The 26,745-nt window shown below is 35.6% G+C and overlaps 1 protein-coding gene across 1 annotated transcript in view; it reads left to right on the top strand.

Annotated features, from left to right (window-relative positions):
• The window catches only part of GTF2A1 (general transcription factor IIA subunit 1), a 44,716-nt gene extending 22,525 nt beyond the window's left edge, over positions 1-22,191 (top strand). Inside the window, exons 7-9 of the mRNA XM_028097829.2 lie at positions 1,600-1,920; positions 8,252-8,341; positions 18,035-22,191. Of these exons, the coding sequence (XP_027953630.1) occupies positions 1,600-1,920; positions 8,252-8,341; positions 18,035-18,142 (519 nt within the window). The 3' untranslated portion in view covers positions 18,143-22,191. The remainder of the gene's footprint in view (positions 1-1,599; positions 1,921-8,251; positions 8,342-18,034) is intronic.
• Positions 22,192-26,745: the final 4,554 nt, after the last annotated feature.

Below are 26,745 nucleotides of genomic sequence, written 5' to 3' on the forward strand. Positions count from 1 at the left end.
CTACTTCTGTGCTGGGTGTTAAAACTCTTGTACCGTGAGGACAAAGAGGAAAGAGAAATGGTTATTTTCTTAAAGAACTTAGGTACCTTAAAAATGAGACACATTACGTAATGTCCATATTATAGTATGATGATAGAGGTAAGGTCAGAGAAGCATTAATCTAGTCGATTTACAGCTGTCCAGATTTTAGGTTGATGCTATTCTTCTACTTAGAATGCCCTTTGACCTTCCTTCTAGCAACTCCCTTTATTGCCCCCAACAAAAAAAAGCAACCAAATGGAAAAGTCTAACTAATCTTCCAAGCACAAAAGAACTCAAGTTTTACCTATTAAGGCTTCCCTGACCATACCTTGTGCCTCAAGCTGAATTTAGTCCTCTCTCTGTGTTCTCTTAACGCCATATACTTCTGTTACACCTATCTTTTGAGTTGTGTTACTGCTTTGTCTATTGCACCATTAACGTAAACTTCTTAAGGGAAATACTGTCTTATTTTGCATTCCTTGAACCTAAAGGCAAGTAATTGCCATTCACTGTTTTTTATTTATCACTAGGTATTCTCTTTTTATTTATTAATACATATAATTATAAATATATTCTAAAAGATATAGTTAATATTTGTTAATATGTTCTTTTTGACTTATGGTTTACTTTAGAATTCTAGACGCAGAAGCAGAAAGGAACTTTAGAAATCATCTGATCTGGTGTGGATGCATGGTTAGAGTCAGCTGGAGAGCTTTTTTTTTTTTTTAAGATTTTATTTATTTATTTGACAGAGACACAGCGAGAGAGGGAACACAAGCAGGGGGAGTGGGAGAGGGAGAAGCAGGCTTCCCACTGAGCAGGGAGCCGGATACGGGGCTGGATCCCAGGACCCTGGGATCATGACCTGAGCCAAAGGCAGATGGTTAACTACTGAGCCACTCAGGCGCCCCAGCTGGAGAGCTTTAAATGATTAGATTTCATCTCACACCAATTAAATCAGAATACTAGGAGTGGGGCCCAAGTACCAGTATTTTTAAGCTACCAGGTGGTTGTAATTTGCAGCCAGGGTTGAGAACCATTGATCCTAGTTTCACAGTGAAGTGACGAAAGCCAAAGGAGGTTCAGTGACATGCCTTTGCTATATCTCAATCTGGGATCTTAAACAAAACTGGGGCCCAAGACTTCACATTTTCAGTGCAGTGTTCTCCACAGGGAGGCAGTGCAACATAATAATTAGGGCAGAATCAGAAAGCCTGGGTTAAAATTTTGCCTCTTAGTGACTACAAGCTTGGCAAGTTACTAAACTTGTCCATACATCAAGCAAATAAATTAATCATACATGTAACTCTTGGTTTGGAATTTGCCATGTACATAGCAGGTGCTCAGTAAATATTTTCAGAAAATCTTTTTTTCCTTCAGAACTTTGAATGGTAAAATGGAAGTGGGATCATTATACTAGTTAAACTCCTTTTATGCTTTGGTGGTTTTTAACCGTATGAGATATGGCCATTTTTGGTGATTCTTCAGCATTTATGCCTATTTCTCTGTACCACAAAATGAAACTGGGCTACTTGGTACTCTTACTGGTTTCTTTAATATGGTTTTCTTTTGGCTTAGGTACTGGCCCCTCTTCCTGGAGGGATTTCACCGCAGACGGGTGTCATCATTCAGCCACAACAAATCTTATTTACAGGAAATAAGACTCAAGTTATACCTACAACGGTGGCTGCACCTACACCCGCGCAAGCACAGATAACTGCAGCTGGCCAGCAGCAGCCACAGGCCCAGCCTGCTCAAGCACAAGCCCCACTGGTGTTACAGGTTGATGGAACTGGGGATACATCATCTGAAGAAGACGAAGATGAAGAAGAAGACTATGATGATGATGAGGAGGAAGACAAAGAGAAAGATGGAGCTGAGGATGGGCAGGTAGAAGAAGTAAGTTTGTAGTAAAAAAATTGAAATGAGAAACCACTCAATCATTTATTTTACTTGGTGCCAAACTGATGAATTATATTCTATTTTTTCAGAGGCTGTTAAGCTGTTACACAATATAGGATTTTAAATATAAAGTTAGATTGTTCTAATAAGGTGTTTAAATGGTTCTGGTTGTATTTATCATCATAAATTACTGTTTCTTATAGCTAGTAATAAAAAATAAATGTATATCATATTGAGTTGTATTTATAAAGGGGGTGGAGAGAGTGCAAGTAATTTTAATTTTCTGGCTTATGCATTCATGATGTGATTTAAGCATAAGACATTGGTAGAACAGATAGAATGAGGTTAATCTTTGCCTCAATAATTAAAAAGGTATGGCAACATCTGGGAAGAGAGGAGACTTGAGGAAAAAGCTAAATGTTACAGACTTATTCATTACTTCCTTTTGGTCTGTATTCTATACTAGGTCCTTACATCATTTTATCTACTCTTAGTGTCTTTCTTGAGTTAAACAAACCATTCTCATTCATCTTTAGTTATATATTTCTAGAAGCATATAAATATATCTTTGCTTTCCTCAGTGTTCCTGCATGGTTACTTGTGTTCAAAATGTCTTTAAAAATTTTTTTTATTTTTTAAGATTTTATTTTTATTTATTTGACAGAGAGAGCACAAGCAGGGGGAGCAGGCAGGCAGAGGGAGAGGAGAAGCAGGCTCCCCGCTGAGAAGGGAGCCCGATGCGGGGCTCGATCCCAGGACCCTGGGATCATGACCTGAGCCAAAGGCGGTTGCTTAACCAACTGTGCCACCTATGCGCCCCTCAAGATGTTTGTTTTCTGTTTTTAATTGCTTTCTTCAACTTAAGATGTAATTTTGTTTATTTTAGGACAAAATTCTTTAATGTTTTTAAAAAATATTGTTTCATTAAATATTGAATAGATACAAATGAATAAAAAATATTTTAACATAAAAACACCCTTATGTCCACATCTAGTTAAAAATAATCCCATTACGGGGTGCCTGGGTTGCTTAGTCAGCTAAGGTCCTCCTCTTGGTTTCCGCTCAGATCATGCATGATCTCAGGGTCATGGGATTGAGTCCAGCATCAAGCTCCACACTCAGCTCAGAGTCTGCTTGAGATTCTCTCTCTCCATCTCCCTCTGCCCCTCCCCCCTGCTCACCAGTGCGCTCTCTAAATAAATAAATCTTTAAAAAACATATAATCCATTATTTTATTAAATTCCCCTGAGTACCTCTCCCCAGCCCCCATCCTCTTCTGTCATCAAAGTAACCGTGCTCATGGATTGTGTGTTTATCATCAACTTGCCTTCATGTTTGCCATCTGTATTTATATTCCTAAAGAGCATAGTGTTTGGTGTTGAATGCCTATTTATAACATAAATGGAGTAATTCTCTACTCTTCTGCAAGTTGATTGCCCTTTTTTTTTCCCCCCCTCAAGGTGGTATTTCTGAGGTTCATCTAAGTTGTACATACTGGTTATTTTCACAATTGAATATACCATAGTTTATTTCTCCATTTCTTTTCTGATGTGATGGGCATTAGGGTTATTTTTATTTGTTTACTCTTAAAGTTATAAAATATTTTGGAATGTGTCTTCTGGGGACACATATGCATGACTTTTTTTAAAGTGTTATACCTAACCATTGAATTACTGGATTCTAAGGCAGGCACGTTTTAAACTTCACAATAAAATGCCAAATTGTACTAATATGTCTTCACCAATACTTAATATCGTCAGACTTCTTAATTTTTGCCAGTCTAATAGGTAGAAAATGGTGTTTCCTTTTGGTTTTAATTTGATTACTGTTGAGATTTAGCATCTTTGAGTCTTTCATGTTTTCTCTATAGACAAATATTAAACATGGAAGTTTTTCTTGCCTCATTGGCTTAGCCCTCTAGAACAATATTAATTAGAAATAGCAGGCAGCCTTATCTTGTTCTTAATTTTAAAAGGAAGCCTTTCTATGGTTCACTATTAAGTATAATGTTTACTATAGGCTTTTTTTTTTTTAAAGATTTTATTTGAGAGAAAGAATGAGAGAGAGAGCATGAGAAAGAGGGGAGGGTGAAAGGGAGAAGCAGACTACTCACTGAACAGGGATCCCCATGTGGGACTTGATCCTGGGACGATCCTGGGACTCCAGGATTATGACCTGAGCTGAAGGCAGTCACTTTTAACCACCTGAGCCTCCCAAATGCCCTACTATAGGCTTTTTATGGACATCTTTTATCAGGTTAAAGAAGTTCCTTTCTGTTCAAATTAACTAAGCTTTGCTTTGTTTTTTAAATTCTAAATGAATGTTGAATTTTGTTAGTTTTTCTGCAACTGTTAGATAATCATAAAATTTCTTATCCTTTAATCTGTTATTTAATAACTAATTGCACTAATCGGTTTTCTACTTATAACCAGTTTTGTATTCGTTGGATTGCACAACTTGATCATTCTGTATTACCCTTTTGATGAATTCCTGAATTCACTTTGTTCAGGACTTTTTCATGTACGTTCAGGTACTGTCTGTGATTTTCTGTTCTCATACTCTTGCTAGGTTTTCAGGTTTGTGATAGCATTATAAAATGAATTCTGGTGAGTGCTCTATCTTCCTTGGATGACTTTTTTTTTTTTTAAAGATATACTTAATTCTGTGAATACTGGAGCATGCTGCTAAAATTATGTGATTCCAGTAATGTCCCTATTCTGTTCAAGTATTTCTTTTTGAGACAGTTTGGATAAATTTTATTTTTGTAGGCTATATATGTAAATTTTTAAGTTAGCATAAAGTTAATGATAATCATCTTTTTGATTCCAGAATCCTTTGTAGTCATTTTCTTTTCTATATTCTCATTTCTGATTTTGTGCCTTCTTGCTCTTTTTTTCTTAGTCTAGCCAGAGGTATGTTGATTTCATTAATGTTTTTTAAGAATCAACTTTTAGCTTTATTCTCTCTAGTGTATTTTTTTCTATTTCATTAATTCTTGTTCTGACTTAACAGTTTTATTTGTAGAGTTATGATCTGTGTAATGTATGAGGGACTACCTTTGAAATTGATTGGGACTTGCTTTATGTGGTCAGTATTTGCATATGCTTCCTGTATATTTGAAAAGACTTTTTGCAGTTGTTGGTTGTCTTCTATATGTACAATTAGAATTAAATTCTTGGGATATTATATATCCTTACTCATATTTTTTGTGTGCTTACACCATCATCCATTAGTGAGTGAGATAGGTTCAAATCTCCTATTATGATGGTATATTTATTTGTTTTGTCATTATGCTTTTTATATTTTGAACCTAAAAATGGATGCACATAAGCTTAAACGTATACTTTCCAGTGAATTGAGCCATTTATGATTATGTAGTTTCCTGCTATTTATCTCTAGTAATTTTTTTTTTTACCCATATAGTCTGTTTTGTGTGATATTAATAGAACCGTACCAACTTTGTTTCAGTTCGAATAGCTCCTTTCATTCTTTTACTTTCACATTTTTTGGATCCCTAAGCTTTAGGTGTGTCTTTTTTTTTTTTTTTAAAGATTTTATTTATTTATTTGACAGAGAGAGACACAGCGAGGGAGGGAACACAAGCAGGGGGAGTGGGAGAGGGAGAAGCAGGCTTCCCATGGAGCAGGGAGTCCGTTACGGGGCTTGATCTCAGGACCCTGGGATCATGACCCAAGCCAAAGGCAGACGCTCAACGACTGAGCCACCCAGGCGCCCCTATGTGTGTCTTTTTTTATGTGGAATACTGTTTGTATGCTGTCATCTTACAAAATTTTTACATGGGCCAAGACCATTCAGTAGGAAAAGAATGGTCTTATTTAATAAACGTAGCTTGGACAACTAAATATCCACATGCAAAACAGTGAAATTAGACCCTTACCTCACACCTTATACAAAATTAACTCAAAATGGATCGAAGACCTAAAAGTAAGACCTAGGGGTGCCTGGGTGGCTCAGTCGTTAAGCGTCTGCCTTTGGCTCAGGTCATGATTCCAGGGTCCTGGGATCAAGCCCCACATCAGGCTCTCTGCCCAGCAGGGAGCCTGCTTCTCCCTCTCCCACTCCCCCTGCTTGTGTTCCCTCTATCGCGGTCTCTCTCTGTCAAATAAATAAATAAAAATCTTAAAAATAAATAAAAGTAAGACCTAAATCTGTAAAATTCTTAGAATAGGGCAGAAGCTTCATAACACTGGGTTTGGAAATAGTTTCTTAAATATGATACCAAAAGCACAAGCAATAAGAAAAATAACAACAGACTTAATAGATTAAAAGCTTTTGTATGTCCAAGGACAATATTCACAAAGTTAAAAGACAGCCTATAAAATAGAAAATATTTGCAAATCCTCTATCTGATAAGGGCTTAATATCCAGAATAGAAAACTTTTATTTATTTTTTTTAAAGATTTTATTTATTTATTTGAGAGCGAGAGAGAGAGAAACAGCATGAGAGGTGAGAGGGTCAGAGGGAGAAGCAGACTCCCTGCTGAGCTGTGAGCCCGATGCGGGACTTCATCCCAGGACTCCGGGTTCATGACCTGAGCCGAAGGCAGTCGCTTAACCAACTGAGCCACCCAGGCGCCCCAGAATAGAAAACTTTTAAATTCAACAGCAAACAACTCTATTCCAAAGTGGGTAAAGGACTTGAATAGGCATTTCTCCAAGGAGGATATACAAGTAGCCAACAAGCATGTGAAAAGATGTTCAACATCACTAGTTATTACAGTAATGTGTATATCAAAACCACAAAGAGATACCACTTCACATTTACGAGGATGACTGTAATCAAAAGAGAGAAAAAAGGAAACAGATGTTGGTGAGGATGTGGAGAAATTGGAACTCTTTTGCATTGCTGGTGGGAATGGAAAATGGTGTAGCTGCTGTGGAGAAGGGTTTGGTGGTTCCTCAAAATGTTAAGCATAAAATTATCATATGACCCAGTAACTCTCCTAAGTATAAGAGAATTGAAAACTGTTATTCAAATTAAAGCTTGTACATGAATGTTCAAAACTGTTTACAAAATCCAAAAGATGTAAATAACCCAAATGTCTATCAATTGATGGATGAATAAATTAAAATGTGATTTATCCATGCAAAGGAGTATTATTTAGCCATGAAAAGGAACAAAGTACTGGTTTATGCTACAACATGGATGAACCTCACACATTGTAAGTTAAAGAAACTATACCACGTTGTTGTATGTGTATATCGTATGTTTGCATTTATATGAACTATCCAGAGGTAAATACATAGTGACCAAAAACAGATTAATGGGGGGGCTGGGGAGAGGTGGGAATGGGGATTGAGTGACTGTTTAATGGTAGAGGTGATGAAATTGTTCTGGAATTAGATAGTGGTGATAATTGCATACATTATTTATGTACTAAGTATGACTGGTTGTACACTCTAAAATGGTTAAAATGGTGAATTTTATGTTACATGAATTTTACCTCAGTAAATTGTTTTTACATTTACATTGGTGATATCTATTTTAAATTAAAGAATACACACACACACACACGTGTGTGAGGTATAAGCCTAGACTTAATATGAAATTGATTATTTTACTTTCCACTTTTATTTTGTCCTATCTTCTCTTTCTCTGTTAACTAGAAATCTGAGTTATATCTTTTATCTTCTCAAATAACTGAGGTCAGATTTAACATAGTTGGTCATTTTATGCTTTAGTTAGATCTTGGTCTTTAATTCTCTTTGGGACTGAGACCCCCTTCCACTTCACCCTTCCCACATATATCCTTTTATTCTGAATGCCTTAGTTATACTACAAGCCTCGACCATTACCATCACAATGGTAGAAATGCTGATATTATAAATAGAGTCTTAGTCCTCCGCATAGAGACAAGTCAGATTCCTAGCCTGTTTTATAGCCTTTTTTTCCTCTTCCAACTTCACCACTGTTTTCCCTTTTACTTTTTACTCTGCTGCTGCTGGTGGTACATAGTACCATTATCTCATTAAACCTTCATATTTTCTTAGGTACCCTTCTAGGCGTCTTAAAGTTATTGGAGAGAGTAATCTTGTGCTGTTCTAAAAGAATGAAGGAAATAAACATCTTTTCAGACTTAAAAGTTATATAGCTTAACTATTTTTGATTTCTTACTGGAATTTGAGTAAAATTGGCAGTCCTAATAAGTTTGTGGTACATATATATGTGTGTGTGTATATGCTTCTGTCTGAACCTTCATTCTCAGAGAACATCAAGGTCATTGTATTTCTTTTCCTTGAATATTAGAAGGGCCTTTTTCTAATAATACATGAAGTATAAATAAGTACTCTTCTTTCTTATTTGTAGGAGCCCCTCAACAGTGAAGATGATGTGAGTGATGAGGAAGGACAGGAACTCTTTGATACAGAAAATGTTGTTGTATGCCAATATGATAAGGTAAGGATTTTATCAGGTTACTGACATTTTTTCTGTTGTAGTTTCTTCCCTAAATATCTTTTCTACCTTTTTCAAACATTTGGGCAGATGATGGATGCCTCTTATATTCAGTATAAACAGGGTGAATGTAGACAGTGTTATAATTTAGTAGATTATTTTAATAAAATGAGAAATTATTTGTGTAGCTTTACATTTGAAAAATGTTATGAATGAAATCATGAGGAGAAATAGGCTTCTTTCAATTTATACTGTCTCCTAACTCACAAAGTTAACAGTCCACTTTGGTATTGTCCTTTAACATTAATAATGCAGTAGAATAACCCTGTTTTCCCTTTAGTTTCAACTACCTCAAAACTAAAAGGCTTTAATTGAATTTTGTCACTTTTTTTATTACTAAGGAGATAACTAGGGCAATAAACAGGACTGCTAACTAACAAAAGATATGTTTTTACTGAAAATCATTTTTAAAATTATTTAGCTTTGCTATATTTTTGGTAGCCTTAGGTATTTTTAAACTAGGCCTGTGAGAATTAGCTATTAAATTCTTGTTTTCCTAATTCTTCAAAAGGAAGCTACTTGCCACATATTTTTGTTATTATTGGCATTGTTGAGATTTTGTTAATTATTGAAACATTTAATTTGGAATAAAATTGTTTTCTATAATCATTAAATTTATAATAAATCCACAAATTACATTGCATTTATAATTTAATTTCAACAGTGGTCTTTACCAAATGATGAAAACCCTAACAAGCAATTGGGCTTTTTGTTTGTGTAAGCATACTCATTCACTAAACAAACACTGAGTGTCTGCCTGTGCCAGGCACTGGAGCTGTAGTTATGATCATGCAAAATTGTGCCTTGCATGAATTTCCTTTACAAATGATGAAAATCTTACATTTGTGTTGCTTTTATAGAAATGCATCTTACAAGTAGTCGTGCTTATTGCATATAAATAGCCATACTTTTTTTTTTTTTAAATAGCCATACTTTTTGGAAACATATCTATAGGGAAATGTCAAAACAATTAATCTTACCATTTTGTAATGAAAAGGTAAAGTCAAGCCAGTTACTTGCAGTGAGATTACAGAATAAAGTCAGTGAAGTCATTCATAAACAGAATTATCAGAGGATCCACTTTTGTACTGTGTGACTTTTGGGTGAGCATTCTTAAAACCTTACACCAGGGACGTTATAATTAATTTTTTGTTACACTTGTGTAATGGAAAGAGTATTAATGTTAAAATAGATACCAATAAATCTTATATTGTCAGGAAATTTCAAAGAAACCTCATGCAACCAAATTAGCCAGAACACAGTTTCATGATGACAAGATGTCAGATTTATCAGGCAAGAGAGACCTTTACCTTAGCTAGATTGAAGAATATCCTAAGTATTTTCATATTGTAAGAATGTATTGTATTCTTGTTTGGTATTCTCCTTTGGCACAAATTGTACACGTAATATTTTAAATGTTAAAATTGGTTTGTTTTGCTCCTAGAGACATTTTAATGTTTTAGACAGAAATTTAAAATAGCTTTAAGTAGTGTGTTGAGTAATAAACAACTTTAAAGTTCACAGAGATCTAATTTTTAGAATCAAATGAGTTCTTGAGGGCTGGGCCTGATGTTTTACTCAATAATAAAGAATGCAGGTGTTCTATGAATGATTACAGTGGGGTTGGATATGGTTTGAGTCAACTTGAATTTAAGGATTTTATTTTTGAAGCCTAAACTTTAGAATTTCAACAATGAGTCAATTTTAGAAACCATTATGGAAAGAATAATGAAGTTTATGTTGCCAGTCAAATCAAAATTGTAGTTAAACCTAATAATGAAGCAGAGTTCTCCCTTATAGATAAGGACTGATGGCTCAGGTGTTGAGGCTTCAGCCTTATTTATTGGTAATTTTACTTAATATGTTTGTCATTAGGAAATTTAAGAGCCCTTTCTTCTGAAGTGCTGAGTATATGGACTATTTGATCCTGAAGTTTTTCTATACTTGCTTTTTGCAAGTTGTCAATACAGGAGAATGCAATCAGTTTCTTTAGTTGTCTGGGGAATTTCTTTTTCCTGGCTACTCATCACTTTCTTGCTTATATAATCCCATTGTCTTTCAAGTTGGAGTCACTTGGTTCATGCTGGAAATAAACTTATGTGTCCACTTTCGGATAGTTACTACTTTCTCTATAGGGAGTCAAAGAAAAAAGGAGACAGAGGTTTTTTCATTCAACAAATAGAGTGTCTGTGATGTACCAGGGTACTGCTCTAGGAGGTTGAGATACACTAGTAAACAAAGTAAAACAATCCCTGCCATTGGGAAGTTTAGTTAAGGGAGACAGATGCTAAAATGTAATAAATAAATAAATTATTATGGTATATTAGAAGCAGATAATTAGTATGGATAATTGGTAGGAAAGGGGACAGGTTACAGTTTTTAAAAGGTTAGTCTTGGGCGCCTGGGTGGCTCAGTTGGTTAAGCGACTGCCTTCAGCTCAGGTCGTGATCCTGGAGTCCCGGGATCGAGTCCCGCATCGGGCTCCCTGCTCAGCGGGGAGTCTGCTTCTCCCTCTGACCCTCTTCCCTCTTGTGCTCTCTATCTCTCATTCTCTCTCTCAAATAAATAAATAAAAAAATCTTAAAAAAAAAAATAAAAGGTTAGTCTTGTTAGATCTTTTGAGACGATGACATTTGAACAAAGCCTTGCCTTGTCATTATCTGGTAACAGAGCCTGCCTGTTTTGTGTGAGGGGTGGCGTGGAGGCTGGAGTGGTTGGACTGGGAATGTAGGGGGAAGGGATATAGTTAGTAGATCAAGTCAGAGGTAAGTGGGGCAGGTGGTATGGAAATTTATGAGGACATGGGCTCTTATGAGCAAATTGGAAAGTTATTGGAAGGTCTCAAATAGACAGTTGTAGTATCACTTACATTTTAATTCTAAAAAGATTACTTTGTCTTCTTTGTTGAGAGTGGGCTGTGTAGAAGAAGCAGAGTTGAAGCAAGGAGACTAACAGAGGGATATTAGAGTAATCCAAGTGAGAGAATGGTGACTTAGGCTAGGGGGATAGTATTGGAAGTGATGAGAAGCAGCTGAATGTTGGGTATGTTTTGAAGGAAGAGTCAGCAGGGTTTTCTGACTCTTCTTGACAAGTCGTAGAAAAGAAAAAGAGGAATCAAGAATGATTCAAGATTTTTTGATGAGGAACCAGAAGGAAGAATGGAGATGCCATCAACTCAGATAGGAAAGGCTGAAGATGGAGCACATTTGGGTGAGGAGAGTAATTAGTTTTGAACATGGTAAGTTTGGTATGTCTGTTGGACATTCAAATTATCTATCTTAAGATGTTATGTTTAACATCTTATCTCATAGTGTATTTTTAGGCCAGAAATATAAGACCACTTAACATAAGAGTTTCTGCCTGCCCTAACTGCTATTTTAACTTTATTTTGCTGTATCTTCTTATGATAAGAAGAAAAATTTGATAAATATTAAACGTGTATATAACTTAACTCAGTGATGTAGAGGAAAAGCACGAGAGTAGTTTTCAAATACATAAAGTGTTGTTTGATTTTTTTTTTTTTTTTTTTAGTTAAGTCCCAGAAGATAGAGCTAGGATCAGTAAGTAGAAGTTTGGAGGAAGAAGATTTCAGTAAGGGGTGAAGTATGAAAGACTTAGAACAGGCCCAGAGTGGAATAACTTAATTTGAATGGATTCTCAGAAAATATCTATACATAGTGAGCATTTCTGGATTATTATATGAAATGGCCTGATTTAGTAAAAAGTGTCTTGGATTTGAGAATCATCTCTGGCACAAAATGCTCCTGGTCAATTCATTGAACCTCTCCAAGCTATGATTATCTTTTTTGAAAATGAAAGCCTTAACTACTTGATTTTGAGGTCCCTTTAGATCAGAGAAGAGGGAGAACCATGGGTCCTTCTTTGAAGATATGGAGCTTAAGCTGAAAATTGAATGAAGCATGGGATTTATTGGGAAAGGGAAGAAAGGTCATTTCAGTTGATTAAGTTGATTAAGTTTTATAACTCCTGTTCTCCTTAAATCTATGAATTGCAAACAAATAAAAACTGTAAATGAAAGAAAAGAGGGTAGTGCCCAGGGTCTGGCCCAATTTGAACACTGCCCTTCCTCCTTTGGCTTAATTGCAGATGCACATAGGTTTTGAAATCTGTAAGTGACTGGATGATCAGCGTTCCCTCAGATGTATTTGTTAAATACTGCCATGTGTAAGCTTCCATGTTAGGTCTTGGAGAAAACTATAAGGGGTTTTACTTTGGTAGAAGAAATTCTTTGTAATTGTATATACTTAGAAATGATACTAGATATGTGTTTGGGAATGACACTGAGAATTATTAGGAGAGACTACTTTTAGCTCATGTGATTAGGGAACACTTTGAGAGAACACAGTATTTTTGAGGTGGGTCTTGAAATCGGAATTGAATTTGTGAAAATGGGAGCAAGGAATGATACTTCTTTTGATTGAAATACAGTTTTTGAGGAATGTGGAAGTAGGAAATAAGCTTGGAAGGTGAGTTAGTACCAGGTCATTTAGAAATAGAAATAGTCAAGCAGAGGGGATGGAAGGAAGGTGAGAGTGAAGACTGGAAATCAGTTGGAAAGTTATTGTAATAAATCAGGTAACAAGAGACTGTTGATGTGGTAAACTAGAGGATAATTGGTGGCCATTGAGAAAACAGTTGCCAGGTGTCCTGTAGATAACTAAAGTAGAATTAGAGATAAAGTAATTAGAGGTTAGAAATATTAATATTAGTATGGATATTAATAGTGTTGGACCATAGTATTAGAAGAGTTAGCAATATCGAAATTGTTACTGTATGTGAGGAAGAGGATGGTTGTAAACATGATCCCGATACTGGGGATGGATAGTGTCCCGGTGGTCTAGATAAGAATGAAAAAAAGCCTAAGGTTAAATAGTGTAGACATAAAAGGAGTTACGGAGAAAAGGCAAAACAGTGGTCTAGAAGCATCAGAGAAAACAAAGGGTATTCCTATTTTAAAAGTTTGCCAGTATAAAATTTCCTGTGAAAAAAGGGACACATGTATATATAAACTTGGCAAAAATAAGATACTTTGCAGAGAAATGTATTATTAATGAGCACAAGTATTAAGAGCTGTAAAATAGTACTAATTGCAGATACATTTATTTCTTTAAAAACTCACCTGAGTGAGGGGCGCCTGGGTGGCTCAGTTGGTTAAGCGACTGCCTTCGGCTCAGGTCATGATCCTGGAGTCCCGGGATCGAGTCCCACATCGGGCTCCCTGCTCAGCAGGGAGTCTGCTTCTCCCTCTGACCCTCTTCCCTCTCGTGCTCTCTATCTCTCATTCTCTCTCTCTCAAATAAATAAGTAAAATCTTTAAAAAAAATAAATAAATAAATAAAATAAAATAAAATTAAAAAAAAAAACTCACCTGAGTGAATAGGATGTTTTGTTTGTTTGTTTTTTTGTCAAATTTAATTTTATTAAGAAACCAGTTTGGGGGCGCCTGGGTGGCTTAATCGGTTAAGTGTCTGCCTTTGGCTCAGGTCATGATCCCAGGGTCCTGGGATGGAGCCCCACATCGGGCTCCCTGTTCTTTGGGGAGCCTACTTCTCCCTCTCCCTCTGCCTGCTGCTCTCCCTGCTTGTGCTCACTTGTGTGCCCTCTGTCTCTCTGTCAAATCAATCAGTCAATCTTGTAGAAAAAAAAGGAAACCAATTTGTCAAAAAAATAAAAAACACAAAAAAACAATTTGGCCAGCCACAATGGTATGAAACTAGAAATCAATTACAAGAAAAAAATTGGAAAATTCACAAATATTTGGACATTAAACAGCGTGCTACTGAACAATCATTGAGTGAAAGAAGAAATCAAAAGAGAAAACAAATCTTGAGACAAATGAAAATGGAAATATAGCATACCAAAACTCACAAGATGTAGTAAAAGCACTCTTAGGAAGGAAGTTAATAGAGATAAATAACTATGTCAAGAAACAAGAAACGTCTCAGCCTAACTTTGTATTTCAAAGAACTAGAAAAAGAACAAATGAAGTCCAAAGTTAGTAGCAAAAGAGGAAATAACAAAGATCAGAGTGGAAATAAATAGAGAGTAAAAAGACACTAGAAAAGATCAATGAAACTAAGAGCTGGTTCTTTGAAAAGATAAATTGATAAACCTTTAGTTAGAATCACCAAGAAAAAAAGGATAAGACTCAAAATCAGAAGTGAAAGGGGAGTTATTATAACAGATACCACAAAAATACAAAGAATCATAAGACTACTGTGAACAATTATATGCTAAGAAATTGGACAGCCTAGAAGAAATGGAAAATTCCTAATCAAAAACATTCCAGCAAACCATCATGAGACCAGATGGCTTTACTGGTGAACTCTACCAGAATAAAGAAGAAATTCTTCAAGAAGAATTAATACCAGTCCTTCTCAAACTTTTCCAAAAAATAGAAGAGAAGGGAACACTTCTAAATTCATTTTACAAGGTCAGTATTACCTGGACACCTAAACCAGACAAGGGCACCACAAGAAAAAAATTATAGGCCAATATTCCTGATGAACACAGATGCCAAAATCCTCAACAAAATATTAGCAAACTGAATTCAACAATATATTAAGATGATCATATACCATGACCATGTACCAAGTGGGATTTATTTCAGGGGATCCAAGGATGATTCAACATACACAAATCAATGTGGTAACTGACCATATTAACAAAATAAGGATAAAAATCTTATGGTCATCACAATAGATGCAGAAAAAGCATGTGGCAGAATTCAACATCTGTTTATGATAAGAATTCAAGAAAATGGGTATTTGAGGGGACGTAACTACCTCAACGTAAGAAAGGACATACATAACCTGCAGGTAACACACTCAAAGGAGAAAAGCTGAAAGCTTTTTCTCTTAAGATCAGGAACAAGACAAGAATGCTTATTCTTGCCATTTTCAACATAGTATTAGAAGCTCTAGCCAGAGCAGTTAGGCAAGAAAAATAAATAAGCACCAAATTAGAAAGGAAGAAGTAAAACTGTCACTATTTACAGAAGACCACGTATTATATATAGAAGACCCTGAAGACTCCACCAAAAAACTGTTAGAAGTAATAAACAAATTCAGTGATGTTGCAAGATACAAAATCAGTATACAAAATATGTTGCATTTCTGTATGCTAATAATAAACTATCAGAAGGGGAAGTTAATTCCATTTATTGCATCAAAAAGAATAAAATCCCTTGGAATAAATTTAACCAAGATGAAATTTGTGCAGTGAAAACTATAAGACGTTGATGAAGGAAATTGAAGAAGAAACATGGAAAAATATTTTGTGTTCATTGATTGAAAGAATTAATATTGTTAAAGTGTCCATACTACTCAAAGTGATGTACGGATTCAACAGTTTTAGTGCAATCCCTATCAAAATGTCAGTGGCATTTTTCACAGAAATGGAACAGATAATTCTAAAATTCAAAAGACCCCGAATAGCCAAAGCAGTCTTAAGAAAGAGAGGCGTTTTGCTTTCTGATTTTATAGTATATTACAAAGCTGTAAGAATCTAAACAGTATGGTATTGGCATAAAATCAGACAAGCAGATCTGTGGAACAGAAAAGAGCCCAGAAGTGAACCCAAACATAATGTATTCAATTGATTTACAACAAAGGAGCTAAAACTATACAATGGGGAAAGGACAATCACTTCAATAAATGGTATTGGGAAAACTGGACAGCCACATGCAAAGGATGAAACCAGACCACTGTGTTACAACATATACAAAAATCAACTCAAAATGGTTAAAATCTTGAATGTAAGATCTGAAACCATGAACCTAGAAGAAAACATAGGAAGTAAGCTCCTTGACGTGGGTCTTGGTTATAATTTTTTAGATTTGGCACCAAAAGCAAAGGCAACAAAAGCAAAAATAAACAGGACTACATTGAACTATAAAGCTTCTTCACAGCAAAGGGAAACCATCAACAAAATGAAAAGGCAACCTACAGAAAAAATATTTGCAAATCATATCTGATAAAGAGTTAATGTCCAAAATGTATGGAGAACTCATACAACTCAGTAGCAAAAAAGCAATTCAGTTTAAAAAATGGGCAGAACTGAATAGACGTTTTTCCAAAGAAGACATAAAATGGCCAACAGGTGCATGAAAAGGTGCTCAGCATCACTATTCATCAGGGAAATACAAATCAAAACCACAGTGAGATATCAGCTCATACTTGTTAGAATAACTGTTATCAAAAAGTTAAATAACAAGTGTTATGTGTGGTTGTGGAAAAATGGGAGCCCATACACACTTTTGGTAGGAATGTAAATTGGTATAGCCACTATGGAAAACTGTGTGGAGGTTCCTTGAAAGTCCAAAATAGAACTACCATATGATTTAGCAATTCTGAATCTAATAGTTATTCAAAGGAAATGAGAACACTAACTCTGAAAGGTTTATGCCCTCCCATGTTCATTGCAGCATTATTTACAATAGCCAAGACAGGGAAGCAACTTAAGTGTCCATCAGTGGATGAATGATAAAATGTGGTATATATTTATATACACATGATATAATATTATTCAGCCATAAGAAAGCAAGCTTGTCATTTATGATAACATGGGTGGACCTTGAGGCATTATGCCAAGTGAAATAAGAAAGAGAAAGACAAATATCATATGATCTCACTTTTGTATGTGGATTCTACAACAATCAAGCAAAAAAACCCAACAACAACAAAAACTGAACTCATAGATACAGAGAACAGATTGGTGGTTGCTAGAGGCCAGAGGGTGGAGATTGGGGCAAATGTATGAAGGGGGTCAAAAGTATAAACTTGAAGTTATAAGATAAATAAGTCATAGGGGTGTGATATACAGCATGATGACTGTAGTTAATGCCATATATACTTGAATATATACTTGAAAGTTGCTAAAAGAGTAGATCTTAAAAATTCTCATCACATGATGAGAGTGAAACCTTGTTAAATAATTGAGGAATTCTTATCAACAGTGACAAGCCTCTGGGTGCAAATCCAAGAATTTTGGAGACTTTGCAGCAGTGCTGCAGTATCATTGAAACAGCTTCATATCTACATTAGGGGAGAATGGCACTTCATTTGGATGCAAGTACATCATAGTCACTGCATGAGAGTCTACAGTGTGTTCGGAACTGCCTAACTGGTGCTATGTGCTCAGAAGATAGTCTTACACATTCCTGCAGAGAAAGATCAAGGAACCATAAATTGCTTTATTTTGTTGTATGTAGGAAAATAAGTGGTGGAATTGAAACATCTACAGTTTTAAGGGGGTCTCTGAAACTGGGCACTTGGAAGATGGCTAGATGTGGGTCTTTTTCTAAATGTGAAATTAGTGCCAATAAAGTACTCTTCTGTTCTCAAAAAAAAAAAAAATCACATGGAAAAAAATTGTAACTATATATGGTGGTGGGTGTTAACTAGACTTATTTATGATCATTTTGTAATATATACAAGTATCGAATCATTATGTTGTGCAGCTATAACTACTGTTACATGTCAATTATCTGTCAATTAAAAGAACAATTTATAAATGGAGTAATGTACAAGACAAAGATTTTTTGGTGTGTGAATGGGTTTTTTGTTTCCTCTGTCTTTTGATTGTATTTCTTACATTCTTTTTTTTGTTTATTAGATACACAGAAGTAAAAACAAATGGAAATTTCACCTCAAGGATGGCATTATGAATCTTAATGGAAGAGATTATATATTTTCCAAAGCCATTGGAGATGCAGAATGGTGAAGAATTGGTTCTTTTCTTTTATAAATAAAACAAACTTAAAAAAAATTTAAAGTGGACAGTTTGAAACTTGGGACATACACCAACCAAAACTTAATTTCTGCATGTCAGAAAAGTGCAGTAGAATCAAAGCTACTGGAACAAAGAGACCTTGACAACAGACACTACTAACTGGCAAGCCATGGAACTGTAGCACCTGGGGTTGTTGGGGTGGGGGAGGTTGGGGTTTTGGAAAACCATAATTGTTGATTTTAAATACAGGTACCTGCCACCAGTAATTAGCATGTAAAGCTTTGTCTATATTCCTTCCTCCAACTTGGGTTCAATCAGAAGATACTTGTTGGAACGAACTGAAGAAAATTCCCTTTTGATAGATTGAACTGAAACTGCTTATTGTATGTGGTTATATTTGGTAAAAATTGCGTGTGAGCTTTTTACAAAAGGGTAAGAATTATGGTGTTGAATTTTAATTCACTTGTATAAGGAAACAATTTAGAACTCTCATTATAGGTCTTAAATATTTTTACTAGCTATTCTCTCTCAGTAATATATACCTCTTCCTTCCCTGCTTTATGAAATATCTGTTTAAGAGTTAAAGGAAGTAATCAGTGAACACAGTTTGGAGGCAAAATTTGACCCAGGAATGATTATTTTAATTAGGTTTTCATACTCATTAAATATAACTTGGGCCTCATTGAGTTGAACAGAATTAAAATGGCAGCTTTTGTTTCCTTACAGAAAAATATTTGTTTCTTTTAGTCCCATACCTTATAAAGAAACCCCAGAGTGGCTCCTCAGGAATACAGTTTTATTTCACAGAGGTACCATCTAGCTGAAATTACATACATAAGAATAGATATAGATTTTTTCCTGGTGGGTTGAAGTATATGCTTATATATGTGTTTAATCTTTAAGCTAAACAGACATTTAGATAACATTCTGTGCATTGACTGAAGCATTGGGCAGGTAGTGAAGACCTGGATTTTTTTTAAACAGTTTAGTAATTATAAAAGTTTCTTGTGTTTACTAGTAAAGAATTTAAAAACTATTCTAATTGAACAAATTTTTTTAATTGCAACTTTGTAATTTGAGGGAGAAATTTGTGGGTTAGAGGGGGTTGGGCCACTAAGTACATATTTACCTCTCTTTCATTTGGTGGCCCTTCCAGGCCATTGATAATGTAGACATGGGCTCCAGTTTGCACATCGAGAAGAAAGCATAGGAAATTTGACTGTATATTAAGAATAATAGAAATGTAATATGTATATTAAGAATGCACAGCTCTGTATTCTATAAGGGGGTCTAAAGAACAATATGGCAGTGCTATGTTCTGTGTGAACTAGTTGCCTGGGAGAACTGTAGGAACATTTGTCTTCATCTATGTTTTCTTATAACTAATTCTTTTTCATGGTCTATCTTCACAAAATTCACATGTGTTTAAGTTACGTGTATATTGGTTTTTTTTTAAGTCTTCCATTTTTGTCTTCTTTTTATTTGCCTTTGTGTTTCCAGAAATAACATATTAACACTTTGCAAAGAAAAACTGTGAGCTATTATATGTTTTTTTAACACAAATCTATAAAAGGCTAATCAATTCTTTTTTTTTTTTTTTTTTGCCTACTTCCCACCCCACGTACCAACTTGGTCCCTTTAACTTATGTTCTCAACTTTGGTGTAAATGATGGTTTCTAGCATGTTAGTAGTTAGGTTTTATTCAGATACCATTAACTGGTAATACGGTTTTAATTTTTACTATATTTAGTTTTTTGGAGGGGAGGTTTATTTGTTTACCCCACTACTCTCAAAGCACACACAGGTTTGTTTTGTTTGTTTGTTTTTGTTAATGAATCTGGGAGAAGAGAAGGGAGAGAGTGAAATCAAAGAAGTCCTGTTGTTCAGTTGTCCTTCAGTATAGTTGCTAATAGGTCTATATTTACCCAGTGAAGAAGTCAGTGACCTGAACTACCTATAAAAGTTTAGCAGTACTGCAATGTTGATTGAAACCCTTTGGCTATATCGTAGTTCTTCTGCTACTGAACCTTGGATTACTATAGGATATACAGCTCATGTTTTGGGCCCTCTATGTAGACAAACATTTGTATTCATAGTAGAATTGTATACTGGCCTGTTTTAATAACATTATTTTCAAATATGAACAACCACTGCTTTCAGAGTGACTCACTAGGGTTATTTTGAAGCAGGAGATAACCATTTGTATTTGCACCTGTGTATTGCATATTAATTATGGCATACTTGGCAAATGCTTTTCTTTTACCTGTGAAAATTCTGAAAGCCAGTCCAAACAACACTGCATACCAAATTGGGCTCTTATGTATTACTGCATCGTGTTCCTTTTTAATCAAATAGAATGTTTTGGTTTTATTATAGTGGCTTGCTGTAAGAATGCCACTTGCTTATCTTTTACTGTACTTGAATTCTTAATCATGCTTTTACATTGTATTTAACAGATCATTTCGTTAGGTTCGTCATTCCTTTGAAAAGGCAAGGATTCCCACTTTCAAGAATTTTAAAATGAAAATAACATGTTTATTCAAAGAGGGAAAATAGTTCAGACTTGGTATTATGAAAATAAGTAAAGGTTTCAGAAGAGGATTTGTTTAGATTTGCACAGATGGTGATGGCACCTTTTACTACAAAAAAAAAAAAAGGAAAATTTACACAAAATTACTAGGTAAAGTGTGGAAATGTGTGCCTTTCAGTATATGTACTCTTTTTTGGTGGTCATTTGGATTATCAGACCATTTGAATTGCCTGAGAGCACATTTAATTTCTGTGGAGAGCCACATTTGGCTAAAACAACTTTAATGTGCAATTAGTTTCTAGAGTAAAATGTCTGTTATATGAGGGGGATCTTTATATTGGGCTTTTATATTTTTTTAAATGTTCACATTTTCTTTATGTTAATTAAATGCCATCATATCACATTTATATTGTTGCCTCTCTTAAAATCAAAGCCACCTTGATGTTATTCTTAGGAATACATCAGGATCTGAGCGGTGTGTATAGTGATTAAAATGTGTTCTTGAAGAGCATATTCTAATAGATTCTGGTTTTAGCAAGAACATAAAAATATAATAGCTTTTGTATAAAGATTTTCTTTTGCTGTATTGAAAGTCAAAGATTTGGTTTTCTCTTTTCTGGCTTTTATGGAGGAATAAAAAAGGGTTGTCTCCTTCTAAGAGTAATTTTTGGTTACCTTACAGCAATAATGTCACCATTCTTTTCAAAAGGTAAATATGCCTTGTACAGGAAAACAGACATAATTTCCTCTTGGGAGTTCCCTTTATAACTTAGCATTTTCTTCCACTTGAGAAAATTCCTATATTTTCAGATTATTTCATCTTGAACTTTTTTGAACTTTTGTGCAATGGAATATTTTATTGATCCATCTTTGTACATTTTCATTTTATTTCATGTCTGTTTCCCATCTATCTGTCTGAGTCAGCTATTTCGGATTTTGAATTCATTGGTTAAAACATAGTTGCTTTAAATAGTTCCTCATGAGTTTATATTAAATAGTTTTGCATTTTAATCTATTATGCTATGGAAATTATTCTGAAGTTTATAATTCCCTTTTTAAGCCTGCCTTAGCCTATCTTTTGTCATTTTTTATGATTTAAGGAAGAACACACCAAACTTAATATTTGTGCTTATTTTGAGGAACAAGAGAAACGTTTTTCTTCTCTTAAGGGAAGGAACTGCATTGAATTAGTAACTACTATTTTAGTCAAGCTTCCTTAAATCGTTCCAGTATGTGTCAGGGCTACAATTTTGGGGGAGGGGCTAATCCTTTTGCTGTTCTGAGCTACTATTGTCAACTGCTGTTGTACATACTGTTATGTGTAAGGGCGTAAATATATTTATTATGTTTGTAAAATTCATTCTGTACAATTGCAGATCAAGGTTGCTCTTCTGTGATATACAGGATATTATGTTTTAAAGACCATCTTGGAATACAATTAGAGAACTTAGTATTTTGATGTACTAAGACCTATTTTAAGTTTAATATTTTACCTTTGCAAAAACTTTAATTAAAGATGTTATTTAAAAAAGAGTAATGTTGCTTGCTTTGCTTACTAGTGTGTAAGATTTTTATGTAGATAACTGACAAACTATACAGTTTAGAAAGGAAAATGCTTACATTGTTATTAAGTTCCATTTATCAAAAGAAAAGGACATCATTAAATTCTATACCTTCAAAATAAGTAGGGTGGGATGTCAATCTGAAATATTAAGCTGTTACAAGTTCTTAGTAGCTTTTAAGAAGAATAGTTGTATTTTCCAGGCACACAGGAATTTATTTTTATTTTTTATTTATTTTTAAAATTTTATGTTATGTTAGTCACCATACAATACATCACCAGTTTTCAGTGCAGTGATCCACGATTCATTGTTTTCGTACAATCCCCAGTGCTCCATGCAGTATGTGCCCTCCTTAATACCCATCACCAGGCTGACCCATCCCCCTCCCTCCTCCCCTTTAACACCCTCAGTTTGTTTCTCAGAGTCCACAGTCTCTCATGGTTCATCTCTCCCTCCGAGCTCCCCCGCTTCATTTTTCCCTTCCTTCTCCTAATGTCCTCCGTGCTGTTCCTTATGTTCCACAAATAAGTGAAACGATATAATTAACTTTCTCTGCTTGATTTACTTCATTTAGCATAATCTCCAGTTCCATCCATGTTGATGTAGAAGTTGGGTATTCATCCTTTCTGATGGCTGAGTAATATCCCATTGTATATATGGACCACATCTTCCTTATCCATTCATCTGTTCAAGGGCATCTCGGCTCTTTCCACAGTTTGACCGTTGCAGACATTGCTCCTATGAACATTGGGGTGCATATGGCCCTTCTTTTCACTACATCTGCGTCTTTGGGGTAAATAACCAGTAGTGCAATTGCTGGGTCATAGGGTGTAGCTCTGTTTTTAACTTTGAGGAACCTCCACACTGTTTTCCAAAGTGGCTGTACCAGCTTGCATTCCCACCTACAATGTGAGAGGGTTTCCCTTTCTCCACAACCTCTCCAACGTTCGTTGTTTCTTGCCTTGTCAATTTATGACCAGGCACACAGGAATTTAAACTGGGCTAAATTCATACCAACAAAATATAACTAAAAATTGATATAATTAACATACTGTAATAAATGAGTAATTCTACTCCAAAGAATAGATTGCTTAGTATAAAATTTGAGGGCATATTTGTTTTTTAATTACTCTGTTAAGCTAAATCTTTTTCTTAGTTCAGAGTTTGTAAATAATTGCATAATAGGAGAACTGGGTTATTGAGGTTTGTATTATGTATATATTTTGTGTTATTTTAGAAGGTATTAAATAATTGGCAGGTATTTTATAGTTAATTCAAATGAATCATTAAGGTTGTGTTTTGTAATTTTTTAATCCTGTTACTAGTTTAGGAAACAAGCAATTTTAACCATTAAAACAATCATTAAGACATTTATTGCCAGCAAATCTTGTATTTTTGCACTTTAAGCTCCTTTGCTGATGACCTTAACCATTTTGGCCTCAGTTTCTTCATCTGTAAAATGATGACTGATTTTGAGGATTGAGGTATAATGCATGTAAAGCTCTTAGAATTGTGCTTGGTAGCAACAAGCACTCAGATGTCACAAATTACAGATTTTGTAATTACATAATTTCATTAGTGGAGCTGCAAAAAGCTTTTTTTTAATGGTGAAAAATAGCAAAAGAGAATGTGATCTGATTAAGCTGAGGCAATGAAAGATTTGGTTACAACTAAACAAATTAAGCCTGGGAGGTTGAGTTAGTGAAGGCAGTGGCTTAGCAGAAAGTGCCTGAGGGAAGAAAAGCAAAGGACAGGTATAGGGGAGGGTAATGAAACATGGTTAGAAGCCTTTAAGCTTTTCCTTTTTTCACCCTAAAGTAAACGTATTCTGAATTATACGTCTAAAATAGGTTGAATTTTCCCAAAGCTACAATTAGATTTGCAGCATTTTTAAAAATTACACAATTTTCCTAAATGTCAATGTGTTCTTCCCAATTCATTTATGGAGAACAACATTGATACTAAAATATTGTTATGGAAAGATTTTGAAGCTCTCATTACCTCACCCTGAGTCTGACCTGAATCCCTCTCCTAGTGACTGTTGTTGGAATTGAAATGATAACAGTTACCTCCTGAGCGCTTCTGGAATAGACCTCTTCCTCAAACACAATGTTACAGAAACAATTTATTCCCATTTCTGTTTCCCTATCCAAACCTCGTTTACCAGTAACTACTGTTTTCCCACTCACTGGGATTTGAAGCTTAGTGTCATCTGAACCTGTTTCTTCCCTAGTCTTATCCAATTTTAGTAAATAGCTCTACTGTCTACCAGGTGCTCAAAACAAAACCCAAGGAGTCATCCCTGAAGCCCCCGCTTCCACTTTGCCACATCCAATCTATCAGCAAGTTTTGCTGTATCTACTGTCAATATATACATTGACAACTTCTATTTTCCCTGGTACCTAGTCTAAGTCACCCCTAAATCAGACTGCCATCAACTAGTCTGACAAAGCTTCTTTGTTGTACTCGATCTTTCACATGAAGGGAGAAACGGTCAGTCTCCCTCAACTGGATCTCAAATGTGTCCATTGGAGGAGGGCCCCACCATGGCCTGTCTGTTATTCTCTTGCTGACCCTGACTTTAGTAGCTATGTCTCACTAAAGCCCATTAACTCATGTCCATGTGGAATTCATTCAAAGTCCTGATGCGTAAGTGGCAATCGCATGGGGACATTGACAACATCTGACAACACAAGCATAAAAAGTTCAATTCCTTTATTTTATTTTATTTATTTGACAGAGAGCGGGAAAGGGAACACAAGCAGGGGGAGTGAGGGAGGGAGAAGCAGGCTTCCTGCTGAGCAGGGAGGCTGATGCCGCGGGGCTCCATCCCAGGACCCCAGGATCATGACCTGAGCCGAAGGAAGACGCCCAACGACTGAGCCACCCAGGTGCCCCCAAAATTCCATTCCCAAACAAGGCATTTGCACCTGATTTTGCCCTTTGCCTGTAACACTCCTCCTTTATTTTTTTTTAATTTTATCATGTTAATCACCATACATTACATCACTAGTTTTTGCTGTAGTGTTCCATGATTCATTGCGCATAACACCCAGTGCTCCGTTCAGTACGTGCCCTCTTTAACACCCATCACCAGGCTACCCCATCCCCCCACCCCCCTCCCTTCTAGAACCCTCAGTTTGCTTCTCAGAGTCCACAGTCTCCCATGGTTTGTCTCCCCCTGTGATTTCCCCCCATTCATTTTACCCCTCCTACTATCTTCTCTCTCTCTCACTTTTTTTTTTAACATATACTGTATTTGTTTCAGAGGTACAGGTCTGTGATTCATCAGTCTTACACAATTCACAGTACTCACCATAGCACATACCCTCCCCAATGTCTATCACCCAGCCACCCCATCCCTCCCACCCCCCCACCACTCCAGCAACCCTCAGTTTGTTTCCGGAGATTAAGAATTCCTCTTATCAGTGAGAGCATATGATACGTGTCTTTCTCTGATTGACTTACTTCACTCAGCATAATACCCTCTAGCCTTGATTTTTTTTTTTAAGATTTTATTTATTTATGCACACAGAGCCCGGGGCCATGACCTGAGTCGGAGGCAGACACTCAACCATCTGAAGCACCCAGGCGCCCCAATGCTCTCCCTTTCGATCTTTATGGTTTCAGAGTCAAGAACATTCCTATTGCTTCTCCTATGCTTTATCTTACATTGAGACCTGATAATGATTTGTCTTTCCTTGTTCCAAATATGTTCTAACTCACTTTAAGACAAACAATTGATATTTTTGATATATAATGGACTCATACAAATTAAGAAGATATTCCACCAGGGAAGGTGGACACATGGAATAAAGAAATCAGTTCTTCAAAGAAGAAGGGCAAATGTCAATTAATTGACCTTTTTCATAATTGAAAGAACAGGAAATAAGACAATAAGAAACCATTTTCCACCTATCCAATGACTAGAAGAAAGAATAACCTGTCACGTCAGGGTGTGGGTAAATGGGCTTTATGATAGATTGCTTGAGGAAGCATAAATCGATATAAATGTTCTGGCAGGCAGAGGGAACAAGAAACACACAATGCTTTGAGTCAGGAAAGGGAGATGGTGTGTAAAGGTGCAGAAATTTACCCAAAGAGCCTTGATTGTGGTGAGCATGGGAGAGGACAGATGTTTGGGGGGAGGAAATAAAAAGATTCATTGAACACTACATCAAAAACTAATGATGTACTATATGGTGGCTAACTGAACATAATAAAAATAAAAATAAAAAATGAAAGAAAATAATAAAAAGATTCATATTTGATATATTTTTAAGTGTGTGGTGCCCATTAAGACATCCCGGTTGAGGTATCACTATGGCAAGTTGGATATAAGTAGATGAGCTCGGCAGGGATGTCTGAGCTAAACAGTATCTTTGGGAATGATTATCAGATGGAGGGCATTTAAAGCCACAGAAATGATTCATCTAAGCCAGAGCACAGAGAAATAATAGAGAAAGGAAGAGGTTCAAGACCAATCCCAAGGCAGAATTTGG

This window comes from Eumetopias jubatus, unplaced genomic scaffold (assembly GCF_037043125.1).
Source record: "Eumetopias jubatus isolate StellerSeaLion01/CBP00866 unplaced genomic scaffold, mEumJub1_p1.0 scaffold_7, whole genome shotgun sequence".
Classification (NCBI taxonomy): domain Eukaryota; kingdom Metazoa; phylum Chordata; class Mammalia; order Carnivora; family Otariidae; genus Eumetopias; species Eumetopias jubatus.